The sequence below is a fragment of the Haemorhous mexicanus genome, chromosome 2 (genome assembly GCF_027477595.1).
Source record: "Haemorhous mexicanus isolate bHaeMex1 chromosome 2, bHaeMex1.pri, whole genome shotgun sequence".
Lineage (NCBI taxonomy): Eukaryota > Metazoa > Chordata > Aves > Passeriformes > Fringillidae > Haemorhous > Haemorhous mexicanus.
The window spans coordinates 95,684,533-95,703,465 of record NC_082342.1 but is presented as its reverse complement, the minus strand read 5'-3'; the positions used below and the strand labels follow the sequence as shown (position 1 = coordinate 95,703,465).

Below are 18,933 nucleotides of genomic sequence, written 5' to 3'. Positions count from 1 at the left end.
TGGATATTCAGTGCCTATGCACCATCTAGCCTAGTTAACCATTGGTTTTGTCTACCAGTGGGGCTCTGTTTTTTTATCCTTTCACTGGCAAATTGCAGGGATCTGCAAGGCACCTCTGCATACTACAAGATGAAACCTACTTCTCCATAGTATGGTGACTGAATCAGCAGCCTTAGAAGAATAAATCTCAATTGGGTCTTTTACCTTTCTGCTGGAAATATCTCAGGGTTCAATTTCTGAGATGGTTGATGGTTAGTCCTAAGGCAGGTATCCCTACTCAGAGAAGCACTTAACCATGGGAATACATGTCACTGTTCAGTCAGAAATTACTCCTTGGGTCATTTCTCTAGGATCACTTTCCAGGAATGAAAAGAACCCTTCTTCTACTTTCCTTTTTGGCAAAGAAGACGTATGAGCACAGCAAAATTGAAGTCAATGGGCGTTAAGCACATGCTTGAATGCTTCCTTGAATTGGGAGCTCAATTTCTAATGTGGCAGTGATTTGTAGAAAGATACATGGAAATATGGAAGGATCTATTTTAAAGGTTAAACTTACTACTCCTATCTTATCAACAGCACTGTTGTGGTTATAACTTGGTCGAAGGCTGCATGAAAACCATAGAAACGCAGTACAGATATGCCAGTCGTGACAATAAGTCTGGCCACAGCTGCTTTATCACAATATAACATGGCAGAGTTAGTGCCAGCTACTATAAAAGAGTCAACAATGCGTGACATGTTTTACTCAGGTTCGCCTCTGGGAACAGTGCCAGGCAGCGAGGGGAACATGACTCACACACACACACATGCACACTCAACTCTCCTGTTTTGCTTAATGTACAGTCACATTTTCTTGAAGGGGGTGTTAAGGGAAGTATTTTGTTTTGGTGCTGCCAGGCACACAGCACACCCCTCCTGTGAGGCAACAGCGTGGTGGGATGTGGGCAAGGCTCTGGCCCAATGCCTGCCTCACCACAGTGTGTCCCTGTACTGGTCCTGTTTCTCATACCAGCAGAAACTGGATGGAGCTGTAGGTGGAAAACAGTGTGTGGGGCACACACAGCCTGATGGGGTATTCACTTGGAAGTCAATCACTGCCAGATGAAGTGACAAGGACACCACCTGGGAAATTTCTCTGCTCTGCTGCTTGGATTGCTGGATGCTTTATGGCAGAGAGCATCTGAAGGAATGTGGTTTTATAAACTGGTAGTGGAAACTACACCCAGAAGGCAGAGATGGGCTCTGACTATCCTAGCAAACTAGACAAATATGAAGGCTAAATGACAGGAGAGCTAGGAGCAATTTCCTTCCTAATCCAGTCATCCATAGCCAGGCTTCAGAATATCAAGAAGAAGAAGATAATTGTTTTCCTCTCTATGTACAAAAAAACAAAACAAAACAAAACAAAACAAAACAAAACAAAAACCCACCAAAAAAGACTAAGAGTATAAACATTAACAGTACCTCCAAGAGGGTGACACTTGCTTCACCGGTCTGCAACTCCCAGACAGGTCTGCACTGTCAGGCAGCAGAATAGGCAATTCATCCCTTAAATAGTGAGTGAGCTGCAAGCAATCAGAGCCCTTTAATGCACCTCTTGGTGCACTGGGTTTGATTGGTAACCCGGATGTGGCGAGTGCTGGAGCTGCAAGCCAACCTCTATAGGAAAAGTAGCGGTGCTTTGCTGCCTGCATGAGCCCCTTTTTGAATGCCGTAAATATTAAGGAATGTGCTACTTCTTCCAACCTTTCAGTGCTCTGTTTCTGTGTGCACAGATGGGCGTTGGGAGACAGAAAGCCAAGTACAGCTAAGTGTACTGAAATTCTTTGCAGCTTTTAAAAATTTCTTCCAGCATCTGAATCTGTTTATCTAACCTTTTTTTCCCTCTCCTCCCTTTTCTTTCTCAGAGAATTGCTCCTACTGTGCGTATGAAATGCAACAAAATGCAAACAAGCAAAATATGGAGCTGAGTGACGTTGAATGCAAGTTGCTCCATTGCCAGATGTGAAAAGAACAAGAGGTTTGAAAACCGTAATTTGTTTAAAAAAAAATATAATTTGGTACTTCTGAGAAATTTGATGATTTAATGAGCACAGATGGATGTGGGATGAATTTTGAGCAGACAAGTGTTTAATGTATCTGCTCAGATTATTCCAGGACTAAGCATTATCCTTCCTAGTGCATGAAGGTAATTAATATTTCCCATTATGGACATGAAAAAACCCATATGATCAGTTAAGGAATGCAGATACACCAATGATATGGAAGTTAATTCATAAATCAATTAAAGAATCTTGCCTGCTGTGTATAATTATGGTTACTTCAATTATAGCTTATTTTCAGATTTAAGACTCAGGAATCAAAATACGTAAAATGAGAGGAAGTTCCTTATCACCATATACTGCAGCTGGAAGTATTTACTCAGTTTTAGCACTCTAAATCTATTTGCTCCTGATTCCAGCACAACTAAGAGGATCCAGGTAACCTTTGTCTCTCTGGTTTTATTCTGCCACTTAGAATAGTCATCAGTTAAATGTTCCCCTACCTGGACCACCTGAGGTGGACTGAGAAATGTGTAGGGTATGGGACTAGCCCTGGCATATTACATAATGTGTCTGGAGTTCTCTATAGTAAAGCTTTGAGAGCAGCATATTAACATCCAGCTCTGGAGACATCAGGGGCTGTACTCCCCAGCTTCTCTTCATGGTTACATTTAACTAAAGGTGCAGCAGCCCACTGATTCAGTTACACTGGTGCTAAATCTGGTTTATATTGATTTAACTTTTCTTATAGCATTAATCTGAACTGATGTAGACCAAATTAAGTGAGCCTAAATAGGGATTGGTTTTTCACTCCTTTTTCTAAATTACTTTTTCATGGATTTTAAGGGCAAGAGACTACTGCGATAGTCTGTTCTCACTGCCTTAATTACAATGCTGAAAGACTTGCCTGTATTTATTTCTGATTCAAGTCTAACAGCTGCACCTGAACAAAAGCATCTCTTTTAGAAAAAATGCCAAATCTAGTGTAAAAATATTTCCATGCCTGTCCTGACTGCAGTCTCTTACACACCGTTACCATGCCATCCCTACACTCTTGACCACGTGTACCAGAGCTCCCTGTGTCTCTCACTGCAAGTATATAGTTTTAAATCTTCCATTTTTCTTATGATGCTTCTCTGAGTCCACTTTGCTCCAGATTTGCCTCTTCTGAAATATACTGTTACTCTCTTTTCACCTGACCAGAAGCTGAATTAGCTCTGTACCAACAGCTCTGCCCTACCCATCCCCCACTTCCCACTTCAGTCCAGCAAAGGTTTTATGTCGACAGTCCAGGGTCAGGACCCCACTCCTGCTGGGCTGCACTACATACATTAATAACTATTTTCTAGTGATTTCTTATGTAGTGTTAGATTTGATGCCAGTGAATCAATTTCCAATCCACTTAGTATCTGCTGGGTTGGTTGTGTACAGTTTACTCAGGAAGGGGTTTTATGGTAACAGACCATATACCTTAGAAAAGTTTAAGTACATTATGGTGTCACTGTCACCTTCTCAACTGAATTCCAACCTACATTGAGTAAAACACTGTATATGGATGGTCCTGTAATGTCCCTTATTACACATTATCGGCTTCATGATCCCAACAGGATTCAGGGTCAGGTGCATTGCCCAATCCATTCCCTTCAGCCTCTTTCATACACTCAGACAAAACTAGTTTCTTTCTAACTTCTGTGATTTTAATGTTATTTCAAAATTGTTTTTAATTCCAGTTCAAGAGTGTTCCCTGAACAGCTTTTTGAAAATTCCTCAATGCTTTTGTAAAAATATGTTTTTCTCAATCACCTTCTGAGTGGAAAGCATTTCAAGAGCACTGTAGCTGTGTATTATTTATTCCCTTCCCAGTCCTCAAGCTGCAGTCTGGTAGAAAACATTTACCTGAAGCCAGTGTGACTCTGCACATGGAGACCTATCTCTTTTCTGCAACCTCCAGCTCTTTTCTGGTCACTTATCTCTCTTTCTGGTCAGTTATCTCTCTCTCCACCTGCTTTTGTATTTTGGTATTCCTATTCTTCTTTTTTCAGGTTTGTGAAGTCAGTTAATCTGAGGTATACCACGGTGGAGAGCAGGCTGCTGAAATGAACTCCAGAATCAATGGTACATCCCTCTCTAGAAACAAGCTGCATTTTTGGTAACAGGTCACTGAAGATGACTGTATCTGTATGTATTCTAAACAAGAAGAATTTGAAACAGTCTTTGGTATTGCAGAACAGGACATGTCCAGATGGGACATAATATGACAATTCCTTTAACTTATTCCTTAAGTTAAAATACTGGAATCCCATTTAAAATGTGGCATTTGCCAACAGCATTTACACCATTTGGGCTGAGAAAGCACTGCTGTCCTCCACATTTAGACCAGAGCTGTGGAGTGTCATGGACAGGTGCTCTTAAACACTTTAAACCTGCACGGTGTACCAAATGATTTTCAATGGGCAGCATGTAAGCCCTGTCTTCCTAAAAGACAGCTGAGCCGTGTACAGTCAATCCACAGAACACCAAAACTGCAACAACTCTTGAGCAAGCTAAACTTTCATCCCGCCTCCAATTGCTCCCTGTGGATGCAGGCAACCTCTGGAGAAACACAACTTACCTTTCCCGAGGCAAAGGCTTGGGCTCTGGCCGAATAGCTGCCATGGAAGAGAGGGGAGGCCTGGCAGGTGAAGGGATGGAAAAATTCAAATCCAAGGAGCCCGTTTTCCTGTGCAGAGGCTCCAGCCCCATGGCTCCTTGCATTTCACTCTCGATGGGGCATGAGCCAGCTCTGCCATGACTGGAGAGGGAGGACAGCTCAGGCCCCACTGCCCCTTGCAGAACTCCTTCAATGGCTGTTTGGGGGTCATGGGTGGGGGACACAGATGGTGGGGAGCGTGACTTCTTTTTTGTTGATGCTCCTGCTAGAAGTTTCAACAGCCCGCTCTTCTTCTCCTTCTGCAAAGGAACCAAACAAAACATGGGCAGTGAGCAGACATACCAAGTCCCTTTGTTTTCGTTTTGGAGGACCTCAATGTGTGAGGCAGGAAACCTCTCAAAACTGCCATAGAGGCAGATCCAGGTAGAACTTGAACTTTCTATAATAAAGATCCTATGAAAATCCCACCCCACTGAAAAGGGCTTCAACTAATTTAGTAGAGTAAGGATCAAACATACTGCAAAGATTATCCCTATTTTCAAATCTATCCAGGCAGTGATCATGCGCTTTTTCAAAGAGAGTGCAACTACACTAGTATAGCAAAAATACAAACTTCCCATGCAGAGAAGACAGCAAGCAGAGTGCTGCCCTCTCTCTTCAAGGAGAATCCTGTCCCTCAATAGAGATACATCCCACAAGTAAGAAATCAGGACCCATGGCCTAAAACCTCTGCTGGGAAGCACCATGGGATGAGGAGAGATTTCAGATCCCAGCTTACTGCAAGAGAAGGATTCATCATTACTGCCTCTTTTACTACCTGATGCAGATTTACAGTAGGGAGAATGGAGGCATGAGTTTAAGAACTCTTTCCAGAACATGCTACCCTTCACATCCTGCATCACACAGCAATAACTATTCATGTCTCCCTCCCAGAAGGGGGTCACTTCCCCTCATGTGTTAAGGTAAAGGTATCACCTTGATGTTTGAAGATAGACCACAACTGGCAATTGGAGTGGAAGTGCATGGGAGGTTTCCAAGTTCTACAAGGATTTCTGACATAGAGAAATGAAAAGATGATAATAGCACCCTTTCAATTAATGGGAAGAAAAAAATTTAGTCTGTGCTCCTGAGGAAGCACATCTGACCTTTTGGATTTTACAACAGTGTGAGAAATCCTGCTGCACATTTACCTCAAGCACACACAAATACCAAACACTGTGTCCTTCATCTTGAAAGTTTTTTGCCTAGAGGTTTATATGTAGAAATTTGCCATCCTCTGGCACATGCTCCACAATGTTAGGTTAGAGTTGCAAACCAGCAATGCTGTGCAGTAAATTCTTCCATTTTTTAAAAATGATACAAGAAGCTTTGCAAAGGTCTATTAGATTTCTTCCTCTTTTGTCAGAAGTGCAAGCCATTACCCAAACTATCTTCAGAGTCTCAAGGCTATGAAGTTTAGCTGTTCTTGATAATTTGTTCAATAATAGGATCCCAGGGGATAAAATCAAACTCAGAAACAGCAAGACTTATGGAACAGAAACTCTCTCTATATATTCAAGTAGGAACACTTCTTGGAAATACAAGCCAGTAATTTATTTATTATCTGTAGACAAAATGTCCCATGCAAGGTTTAAAATTATGCTTTTTTATGTTCTGACTGCTGAAGTAATTTCTCAAAGCAGCTTTAAAGAATAGAAAGGCTACAATAAAATAAATATAAGATTTTAAAAGATGCAAGGATTTACTACAGTAAATGTACTTGGAGTGTCTGGTATCTCTGTTTCCAAAGTTCTTGTCTGCACTCCTTAACTGTCATGGACTAGTAAGAAAACAGAAATACCTTAGATGCCAAGACACAGAAGACATAAAATGAAGCACAGTTGTTGTCACAGAGCCAAAGTCCACTGATTTTTGAAGAGCAGAGTCTGAACTGTTGTCCTAGGGTGATCTGTGCCTCCAGATCCTGGTCTCCTGCATACCACTGGCCATGTTTTAAAAGAGTGTTTTGCAACTACAGGATGAAAGGATCCATCCTGTCAAGATGTTCAGCCAGGCAGAATCCATGGAAGCTAAGGGAGGCTGGCCATATGGCACCACCAGGTCAAAAAAATTAAATCAATTCCCTTGGAAACAATAGAAAAGCAGACCAAATGGCCCTGATAAATATCTTCTTTTCCTGAAGATATTGGGAAGGGACTGTGTGGAAAGTGTGCATTCTGGAATGCACCTGAAACGCCAGAAAAAATGCTGCAGTTTTTCTCTCGCTGTCTAATTAAGAAATATTGTTGCTGTCATCATTATATAAAATTTTAAAGCTCTTCATGAAATAGCAAAACTCTTCTTTCCCTGTGGCACACTGAAACAATATCTCTAATGATCCCAGCATCCTGTGTCAATATGCATTTGAAGGTGTCCAAAGGTCAGTGACAGAATACAATAACCATTGTGGGGCTCTGGAGAAACTGCTATTGTGCAGCAGTGAGCACTTTGAGCCTCTTTAATTGGCAGTCTTGCAAATGCAAAGTAACTATGTGAACTAAAGCCCTGTATAACAAACAATTAATATTCCTATGTGGTAGCAGCTTTTCTCATTTTGCTTCTAATTTAAATACCTTGGCAAATTTTCATTAGAAAAACCTTGTGCAACTTAGACCATTTAAGGCACAGAAGCAGAAATATTTGGAATGAAGGAGGTGTATATACTCACACCCATCTACACATTGAAAAGCAGATAAGTCTGACAGTCATTCAGTTTTGTTTTCAAGGATGGCTTCCACTCTACAGGGTTAGCCCTGGCATAAATTTCTACCCTTAAGCTACTATCCCTTAGAAAACAGAAAGCTATAATGAACTTGCTGATCTATCTTTGTTCTACTTTAATAAAAGGAAAAATAAAAAATTGATTTTTAGCCCCTGCTGAGAATTTTACTGAACTTTTGAAACTAAGATCTGTGCTCTTCGAAGAGAGAAGATGACTTAATTCAATTGCTAAGCCTAGTCAAAGCCTGAGCAGTACCATCCTTCAAGTAGTGGCCTTGGGCAAGGTGCTTAGAGGTGACCTGATACCAACCACTTTGTGTGTGTGGAGATTAGACAATATGTCCAGCTCTTTCTCCCTTTGAATCTGTCTCTCAGCCTTCTAATATCACAAGGCCACATCCTCTGCTGATGCTGCTCACAGCATTTCAAGCAAAAGAAGCACTGTCAGGAACTGATAATTTACTGTGATGTCACCCATGAGAAAGAGATTGGGTTTGAACCTTCTGTGATCAGCAGTTCAACCTGAACCAGGACATTTCTCTCTCTGTCTGTAAAACGGGACTAAGTTGAAACTCCTCATGCTGTGGGAATTTGTTCATGATTCTAGTGTTACAAAGCTCTACATTTCTTTGGGAGTAACCAGCTCTTTTCCATGGCTTTAATATTAAAAAAAAAAAGGGAATGGAATGTTAGTATGCAGTCCCAGCAGTGATTTATTGCAAATGTCCAAGTATTATGAATTCATTTAATATTTAGTGTAATAGCAGCCATCCTTCACTAGAAATTAATATTTATATGTCTATTCAAGACAGTCCTTCAGCAGTTTCACTGTAAATCAATGAAGCATTAATAGACATAAATGCTGTAGAGAAATCTACAGTGATTGGTTACGGGCTGTGTCGCTTTTGAATAGAGATAAGAAGTTTACAGGGGAGATATCTGATGACTTTCAGAAATGTTTTTGAATTAAAAAAAATAGTTTAGTTTCTTTTCCATTCACAGATGGTTGTTTTATTGTTTTTTAGGAAATCTGTAATCCACTGAAACAGCTGTGTAATTATTGAGTTTTCTTTGTCTAGTAGCTACATTTCCAATTGACTGCAAACTGTGTTTGACATCCCTACCCCCTGAATCTGCCAAGGTCAGACCTTCACATCTGTGTTGATAGATGGATTCACAGTGTGGACAGCACTTCTCCCATCTCCTGGTTACTGCCCACATGTTTATATGAATTTAAATCATCACCTTTGTGTTGCCCAGGTTTTATTCTAGGATGTTTAGAGTCAAAACTTCCAAACCATTCATTTCAAAAGGATTCAAAGGAAAGCAAAGGAACAAAATTAGCCCTTACAAGTAAATTCCAGGGTGTTTCTAGTTAAGAAAAAAAAAAAGACTGGGAACACAGACAGTATAGACAACTCAGATTTTTTTCTCTGGCACAGCTGACAGAGGAGGCTCTGTTCCTATAGTGTAGCATGAAGGAATCTCAGAGGATATCAGTCTCTAGCAGCACAAGGATGGGATGGGCAGCACTTCTGTGACCCTGGAGCACACCCTCAGGGAAGCCAGCACTTGGACAGGTGTAAGTTCCTCTCAATATGCCAGTGTGAGAATGTTTGGAAAAGTGAATACTGTCTGAGCTTAAAAACTCACAAAGGATTAGATCAAAATTAAAGTCTGAGATATGTAAATGTTGAAATATTTTGCTTCACAGTAATTGGGAATGATTTTTCCCCTCATTAATAACTCACTTGAAGATAATAACTAGCTCTTCTTTCAGCTTCAGAGATGAGATGAGCACAGAATGCAGCTACTTCATTGATGACTGAGTGATAACAGAGTCCCCTGTCTGCAAAGCAATAATCATGCCATAATCCAAATACCAATTACATGTACTGGCTATATTAATACAGATTTATTTTTTTAAGCCACCCAATACACAGAACATTCTGGTTTAGTTTTCTTCCTCTGCAGCTCCTGATCCTTAATTTTCTGCCTATCCAGGTTCATTAAACAAATGAGGAAACCTTACTGCAGCTGATAGAAAAGCTGTCTCCGGTCACTGAAATGAGGTAATTTCTCATGCAACACCAGTTACATCAGTAGATAAGAAAGCCAGAGGGAGAAGAAGAAGAAGCTTCATTTAAAAATGAAGAAAAAAGAAACAAAACTGCTTAAATGCTGCCCTGAGCCCTATGAGGGCTCAAAAGCCCTCACAAATCAGGAACTCATCGATCAGTCAGTACCCCCAAAACACCACTTTTATTGCTTGTTTAACTTGGTCAGAGCCTGTCTGAGTAAATGTAAGTTAGTGGTTGGAGAACAGTGCATTTTTATTCTGATTCCAATGCGGCTTCTGGTGATTGATGCTTGCACTGAAACAGCAGGTCATATTTTGGATTATGTCTCTGAGGAAAAAAGCTATCTGGGCTTTTTAAATCTGTAAAATTATTTGACTTGAGATTTTGATAACCATTCAAAAAGTCCTAACAAAACCCCCAAACCAATATCATCTCAAAGGGAAGCTTCAGGTCTGAAATATCTTTGGAGATGTATTTATCATGTGCAATTTGCCACTATTTCTCATGAGGCATTGAACAAGACAACAGCAATTACTTACTACACAATTTCTTCTGATTTTAGGGAAAGACTAGTCTGATATCATATACTGTATGCAAATACTTGCCAAAGATTTAGTTTTTAATGGAGACAACTGCTCCTGGCCACAAGTCTATTATTACAATCTCACTATACATGTTACGTGCCAAGAAACAAAAAGGATTTTAGGATCATAGTATCTTCAGCTTTTAAATTCCAGGGACAGTAACATGCATACAGATGTGCACAAAATATTATATTTATTTATTATTAATTTGAAGACAGATACTATTAAAAAAAGGGAAAAATAAGTAAAATGTCTTGCTAGACCTGTCTAGGAATTTTAAATCTTTTGAAAATAAAACTGAGAATAAGAAATTAGTGTTCAGGTCCCAATACAGCAAAGCACATAGGCAGTTCATCATGTGCTTCTGTTGAACTGAGGCGGATGCAAGGCTCTAGAGACTACAGAAAGAGATAAAGAGGGAATCTAAAAATATATTTCAATATTCAATTTGGATGGAATATTAGATCTTTCAAACACTGGAGCAAAGTTAAAGGCTAGCTCAAAGGAAAAAAAAAAACCAAAAACAACTGAAGAGGAAGCAGAGAGTCTCTGCTATCGTTAAGTTTCCTGGAGGCAGCTGAATTCAGAAGAGGTAGAAGGTAAAAGAGACTCTGGCAGGGTTAAGGGTGAATGAGATGACCTGCTCCAGTGATACTGTAGCAGTTTTGGTGCTACTTTGTCATGGGAACAGCCGAAACACAGCACAGGGAGTTGACAACTACTGCGGTGATGAGGTGACCCAAAATTGTGCACGGATAAACTGAAATGCGAGAACAACACTGAAGAAGTGATGAACCCATGGTTCTCAAGAAGACTGTGTGACATTTCCACTTACTTCCAAGCAGCCACCCTCTCTAGAACTAAGATCAGGTGGATGTGTTTTAGTCCTAATTTTAGTCCATCTCTTCCTTTGAAGTCTGAGCAACCTCTTTGGTGCACAAAATAAAGGAGTAGGCCTGATATCCTTTGTACATTTGACATTCAGCTTCTTTCTTTGCTCAGCAATCTACTGGATTTCAATTATCCTCCAACAAGTAAGGGAAATTCAGCTCAAACCATGGAGATCTCCCCTCTCTGCTCCAGTCTCCTGCCCAACACAGCGCCTACCTAGAGAGGCATTAAGTATATACTTTCTTGGAAAGCAGAAAACTGACAGGAAATACTGACCTACAAAATCCCTTCCTGTGAAGATGGTACTTGGGAAATGGATTGATTTTTTCCCACAGTACAGGAATTACGGAGAACCTAAATGAGATTATCAGGCAAATGGTTGAAACAAAAAAATAGGAAGCACTTTTCCATACAACACATAATTAAATGGAGACTTCATGCACACAGTATTGTGGAAGCCAAAAGTATAAAGAGGTTCAAAGGGGATTAGACAAATTAATGGAGAACAGACCTAGCAAGGACTATTAAAAAGCGGTATGAATCCAAACTCTGCTTCAGTAAATCCCAACAGGTAAATAAAATAGTACTTAGAGCATACACAGGGTAACTCCACCTCGCTATAAAGAGACTGTAAAAACAGTAACATTTTCAGAATTATTGCTATGCTAAAAAATTTAGGTATTTTGGCAAAAGCTTAGGAAACAGGACAAAACCAGGAATGAGCCCTCCCTTGTGCCCTCTCAGCTTTGGGAAATCAGCTGTTCAGGGACTTCCTCAGCTGCAAGGGTCTGAGAGAGGGCAAAAGGCAGCCATCAGGATGCAGTGTCAGCCAAGGAAGAGACAGAGAGGGTTGGGAACCGAAGCCCCAGAGCACTTTCACAGCCCTGCTGTGAAACTGCTATTTGGATTCCTCAGCTCCACCTCTGCTGTGCAAACCTCAGCAGATTGGATTCAGGGCTGCTGCACTCACACTGCACCAAGGTGCCACAAAAGTACTGGTGACAGGGCTGACAAGGCCTTATTCCTTCTCGGATAGCAGCTTGCTTCCTAACCTGACATTGCACCACCTTCGTACATGGCAAGGGCTTCCTTGCAGCTACCATGGGGGTCTCCTGCACTATGATACACTGTGTCTTGAGGACCCAACCTAATCTGAAGCCTTAAAATGTTACACCTTTGTTTCAATACAAATCAACTGTGGTAGACTAACTGTACTTTCTAGAGAATTGAAGCAAAACAGCTGGACAGACCATGAGCGTTCTTGTGAAACTTTAGGCTCATTTATTCCAACTAGAGGATAATCCATCACAGCTTGACTACAGCACAGGATTCTGAAATGAAAAAAAGATGTACAATTAAATTAACTGCTAGATGAACTACTTAAAATTAATGTTTCTAAATAAGATGGTTTAGATTGACTGGTTAGCTTGCTGCTCCTTGTCTCTCATAAGGAAGTGAAAACAATTTATTGGTCCTGGGAAGCACTGGGAGCAACACTCTGATTTTGCAGTAAGCCAGAGCACCCTCACTCACTGAACACCTGAATGAATGAGAATCAATGACAGAAGTCACAATGTGCTTTGACTTACTTTAGTCTTACACATAGCTGGCTCTGGCTCTGCCATTCATGAGGGATAGATTTTGTTTCATAAGCAAATAGTTAAAATTGCTTGGCCTTTCTTTGTAATCTTGTTAAATGACAGGCAAGTGACACTTGTACTTTTATGGAAAGCAGAAACATGAGGGTAAATGATTTGGATTAGTGGAGGCCATCTTGTGCTTTATCCCTGATGTATTTATTCCTGCTTGGTTGATCTTGTTCCAGCAGCTGTGCTACCTCAGGCTGTAATTTCAGCACTTCCAACAAACCATACAGTATTGGGCTGGCCTGCACTCAGAGGGAAGACTGCTTGTGGAAAAATCAGGTATCACAAGAGGTATATTTTCCTCTCAAAATCAATTCCCCATTGGAAGAAAAAGAAGGTGTGTCAGTGGACAGTGCAAAATTGCCAGAATTTGTGTGTAAAATCATTATGTTGAAATAATTCCTTCCAAGGATTAAACAGCTCCTAAAAGATGCATTTAGCTGTAGACAGAGGAGTCAGAAGCTCCTCTTGCCTGTCTTTCTGAAAATTATCTGGGCTTTGCACTGCTGCTTGGGCAGCTTGGTCTGAGTGAGGGACAGGAATGAGAGGGGCCCTGACAGTCCTCAGAGGGTCTGACATTTTAGAAATGGGTCCTTGACGCCATCAAAGCCACAAGCACGAAAATTTTGCTCTCTCTGAAGGCTGATCTCCAGTTTTGGGAGTTATCACAGCATCAAATCTGACAATTCCCCAAACATTTCTGATTTATTTCATGCACTAAAAACACCAGGCCTTGTCCCTTCTCCCTCCTACCATCATGACAGCATATCTCAAACAAAGCAATATTACTAACACACTGAAGCTGATGGCATCTGTTCTGGGTGTAAGAGAAGCTCAGCCCCTGAGCACACAGGGAGTCACAGGTGCTATTTTTCCATGGGCATCACAGGCCCCACTGGGATGTCTCTTGCACAGGGACAGAACTGTACACTGATTTGTGATCAATTACTGAAGTGCATAAGCTTTGCAGGCAAAGCAGCTGAGGTTTCTGTAACCTCCCCTGTCAGCTGTGTTACAGGCATTTTCACTCTTACTGCATTTCCAAGCAGCCCTGTGAATTACTCCTAGGACACACTAAGATGGCTGAAGTAGTTTTCTCGCATGAAGATCAATTGATCAAGTATACTCTTTAAAAAAATGAAGAAAGAAACCCAGAATAATTTTCAAGTATTGAAAAGAAAGTGGCTGTCAGTGTCAGAGGAATGACCAGAGGAGTGAATTGTAAATGACAAGCTCTTTGGTAAAGTCACCAAGGAACTGTCACTTTCCAAATGCCACAACACTTGGGTTTAAATTACTAGAGAACTTTGCCATGACAAAAAAGCTTGCTTTCTCAAGTCTTGCAGCTGCAGTACATGTCATAAGAGCATACTCTCTTCATCAAAAACTAATATTTCATATTTTTTCTTAGTTTCATCTTTTTATCTGCTTAAAAAATACACCCCCCCCCCCCATTTGCTTAAAGTACTCTATACTAAAGAGAGGTCTTTAGAAATATAAAATTCTTCTTTGTTAAATTAAAGTGCAGAGCAAGAAGGATCAGCAATGAGAAACAGAACTAACCAAAGGGAATAACTAGGGCATAAGCAGGGAAGGGGAGCCAATAGCACTGCAGCTTTTTTCACTTTTATACTAACCCTGGTTTTACTTTGTTATCCTGTCCCTCCATTTACCTTCCCTTCTGTTTAGCCCTCTGTCTGTTTAGCCCTCTTCTTTTTCCCTGCTACATGACCTGCAGATACGACCATGAATGAAATGCAGCTGAGTTACACTGATTTAACTAATTCCCACTTGTCATGTATGCTATCCAAGCTAATGTTCTCCATTGCCTCATTCTATCCCAACTGTGAAACAAAACATGTGAGCTCAAATGTCAGGCTTAAACTGATCTGGTTAACCCAAGATGTGTGAGGATATGCTTTATGCCAGAGCTGACAGTAGGGTAATACCAGTGATGCAGCCAGCATCTCAGTGATGCAGAAGCATCTCACACAGGCTGCACACAGACTCACATCTGTAACCTCAAGTGCTCTCTGAACACAAATTTGTTGCATGTCTGGATTGTGCTATGCAATAAGGCAGTGACATCTGGTTGGTGTTTTCATTTGCAACTACTGCAGAAATAATTACCAATGACAGCACATATACAGCATATTCCTCTTCACTCTGCCAGCTAGTTGACTGATGCAGAAGAGGCCAGTGTGACCTGAAATAAATGGTGAATCCTGCCAACCAATGGAAAGAAATGGTCAATTTTAACATGTAAGTTAAAAATGCTTCTCCGAAGATGTTGGGCAAATATATCTCACATGTGAAAATGATGGAAACTATATAAAGGTAAAATCACTACTGCACTGGAGCAGAAATGACAGCTTTGTCATTTCATCTCTGAGCCTGCCTACCACAGATGAAGATGAAACACCCTTTACACAAGTCAGATAACGGTGGAAAAACTGCAGGGGTTGATTGACAGACTGGCAGGCTTTCTGATTTTCATTTTAGCAAAACAGAGTGGGCAAACATTTACTTATAATTGTCCCATCCTCAATTTGATCCTGGCTGATTGGAATGTCTCTGCCTATAAAGATAACAGAATTAGTAGCCCATCAGTTAAGCAATCACAACTTCTATTCAAGGTCCTGTACTATGATTACTTAGCTGTATCTGACAATCTTCCCAGAGCAGAGTAGGTGATATGGTGAATATCTTGCACTCTTCTTCCTCCCAGAACAGCAATGTATTCGTTTGAGGATCCTTCCAGTTTCCCTGTTTTTTACTCAGCAGTACTCATGCTGCTTCAGAATTCCAACAACAGATAACCAGATGCTACCAGCTGCTTTGCAATGTTTTCCAGTTAATGATTTTCTGTCAAACCATGAGGACATTTCAAGTAGGTACCATCAGGGCTTGTCCCAGTGCTAGTCAATCTTTCCATTAATTACTTGCTATGTGAGCTACTGAGTGTTCTAAAACCAGCAGTGGGCACTGAGATAATTGAGTCCACCAGCAGTGTCCTGGTTTTACCTGGGACAGAGTTAATTTTCTTCACAGTAGCTTGTATGGTGCTATATTTTGCATTTGTGACCACACAATTGTAATAACACACCCTGTTTTAGTTAGCAAGCAGCCCTTGCACATTGTAAAGGCCTTTTCTGCCTCTCAGCCACCCCACGAACAAGGGGGATAGGGGTGCACAAGGAGATGGGAAGGGACACAGCCAGGACAGCTGACCCTAAGTGACCAAAGGGATACCCCAGACCATATGGTGTCATGCTCAGCAACTGAAAGCCTGAGGAAGAGGTAGGAAGTGGGGCACATTCAGGGTGATAGTGTTTGTCATCCCAAGTCACCATCACTGTAACAGAGCTGAAGACCTGCCTGTCAGTGGGAAATGGTGAGTGAATTCCCTGTTTTCCTTTGCTTGTGTGCGCAGTTTTTGCTTTACCTATTGAAATGTCTCTTTATCTCATTCCACGAATTTTCTCACTTTTACTGATTCTTTCCTCCTTCCCACTGTGGCAGGGAATGAGTGAGTGGCTGTCTAAGCTGCCTGCCAGGGTTAATCCACAACAGCAAGATTAAAAGGGTAAGAATTCAAAACAATTTTTCTAAAATTGAGAAATGATCCCGAATCACCATAATGAAATCTGCAAAGACAAGCATGATATGCAACTGCTAGGAATGAGAAATCAAATGCATACTGCAATATGAGGAGTGACTGGCCAGCCAGCAGCTCTGTTAAGGGATATAGAAGTTACACTGGATCACAAACTGGGAGTGGGTCAAGATGCTGTTGTGAAAAAGACAAGCTTTATCTGTAAACAACTTATATATAAGTAATGGAAAGTGCTTATTCCACTCTCACTTGCACTAACAAGATCTCGGCACAACTCCACTCTGGGACACCACTCCACTACTCTAAGACTCCAGCAAGTTGAAGACTGCCCAGGGCAGAGATGAAAGTGTAATCAGAGGTCCAGAAAACATTACTGTGAAGAAAGGCAAGGAACTGGGTTCAGTGAGGTCGAAAGAAGAGAATTCTCAAGGACTAAACATATTATTAGTTCTCTAACATGTGAAAGGCTGTCAAGAGAAAGCTGATCAGCAGTTCCATCTGAAACAAGACATGAAGAAGCAAGACTGAGTTATAAACATGAAAGTTTTGTGAGGGATAATAGGGAATTTTCTGAAATGAGGAATATGAAAGGACAGGAATGGATTGTTCAGAGGAGTTGTGGAACTGCCTTAATGGAACAATGTCAAGAAAAGTTAGACATCTGTGATGGGAAGTCAGCATCTACCTGACGTCCTCACAGCTGATGAATGGAAATCCATTCCAGGCTTCAGCGGGGCCACCATCCCTACTACTCTCCTGTGCCACTGTCTCTGCTGGCCAGTTGTATCTCTCAGCCAGGCTCATTCTAAGTCTGCCAACCAGAAGTATATGGCTTGGATATAAAACCTGTTCAGGAAAATTTTAAAAGTTGGAAAATCAGTTTCCTCTTTTATGTCCTGGTCAAAGCCTAGCTTATGCATTTCCCTTGCCACAGCAGGCACCATTGTGTTGATAGGATCTTCCTGCCTGACCTCCTCCCTTTTCTGTCTCAAAACTAAAGATATGAAAAATAACATTACATTGTACAGAAGGGAATAGAGATCTCTGAGGTAATAAAAAAGCCACCTAGTTCCATTAAAAAATATACTGGTTCTGGACTGATCATGAATTGGGACAAAAACTACAGCACAGGAAATCTACTGCAAAATAAGTTGGCCATGTACTTGCATTAAATTACTTCTTCTCTCCCTGAGGCATCTGGTGATGAAGCCCAATGCCAATCTGCTTCTAGTCTGCTGAACACAGTGATCTGAGACTGAAGGTTAGTATTACAGCTTCTGTAGTATTAACTTACAGAAGCATGTCAGTGAATATGAACCAAACAAAATATATGCAAAAAAAGTTAAAGCCACAGGTTGAGTTCTGCCTTTATAATAAATTGCTTTTTAGAAGGTTGACTGCTTGACACACTATATTAATCGATTACAGGCAGCCTGCAGATGTAGTGTCAGAAAAGTGACTTTTGCATGGTGTGCTTTTGGAATTCCTGAGACTGATCTTTTCTCCAGAGGGCAAAATAGTAACTTTTTTTTTTTTTCAGTCCTTCAGAAATGATCACTGACTCCATGTCTTCACTTGGTCTGAAGAGAATTACTAGATGCTTGAGACATTAGAGTCAGTCTGGGTTGTTATTTTTTTCAACTGAAAGTGGCTTTACCGTTTGGCAAAAGAAAGGCTGAGAGGTTGTACATTTTTATGCTGCTTCTGCAATATGAATAATAAATAAAAGTGTACAAAATAAGATAAATATCCCTTTGCTATAACTTGGTTATGCCTTTGAGTTACATAACAAAAATAGAAACATGCCACAGATATTTGTTGACTGTTTCAACATGCTATTCCTACAGTATTGATGTTTTTTCAGAAAGGCAATTTCTTTCAGTTTACGTAATTCTTCTAGTAGAGCCTGCTGAAAGATTTCTGCATTGACTGTAGATATTTTAACCCACCTAGGAAACAGAAACATGGGCACTGAAAAGTTGATTGGAGACAATTTTCACAGGAAAGTTCAGGCTTTGTCTCCATAAAAAAACTGCATTGGCACTTAAATTTCTTGTAGCTCCGTGAGTAATCTCTGTTGCCTCTTGGTGGTTTAAGAATTACTGGCTTGTGAATTCACAGTTGGAAAACCGCTGAAGAAAACAAGTGAGTCCTGAGTGGTTGGGATGCCAAGATGCCACCAACTCTGACACACTGCAAGTTGTTTCATTGTTTTCAAGGCATCCAGCTTCCTACTCTGTTTTTCTGCTGGAATGGTTTCATCCTGCATGTCTTCCTTCCTGGGAGTGGTGAGGTAGTGTCAGCTCATGCCAGCTCTGTGCGTTACTGCTTCAGGCAGAAAGGAGAACTACGGGGACAGGAAGATCATTCACACTCTGGGCTTTTTAACCCATGCATGGGGACTGGGACCTTGATGCCATAAGGGAATGAGAAACCAAAACATGTTCTTCAGGAACAGGGCAGGGAGAGGGCAGAAGCCATGAGGCAGAAGAGCTGTGTGGTCTGGGGTGGGGATTGGCCCCTATGATCCCGCAACAGGCGGAATGTGTCAATGTCTCCCACTGATAGCACAAGAGCACTTACATTTCACCCGACTAATCCAAGGACGCACTTGCCATCCCCACCCACAGCCTGGCCCCATCCAGCCATCTGGTCCTGCATGA

General features: G+C 41.0%; 1 protein-coding gene across 1 annotated transcript in view; it reads right to left on the bottom strand.

The window, feature by feature from the left end:
• SH3RF3 (SH3 domain containing ring finger 3) overlaps positions 1-18,933 on the bottom strand; it is a 245,914-nt gene that overhangs the window by 8,349 nt on the left and 218,632 nt on the right. The window contains exon 9 of the mRNA XM_059839613.1: positions 4,654-4,991. Within this exon, the coding sequence (XP_059695596.1) occupies positions 4,654-4,991 (338 nt within the window). The remainder of the gene's footprint in view (positions 1-4,653; positions 4,992-18,933) is intronic.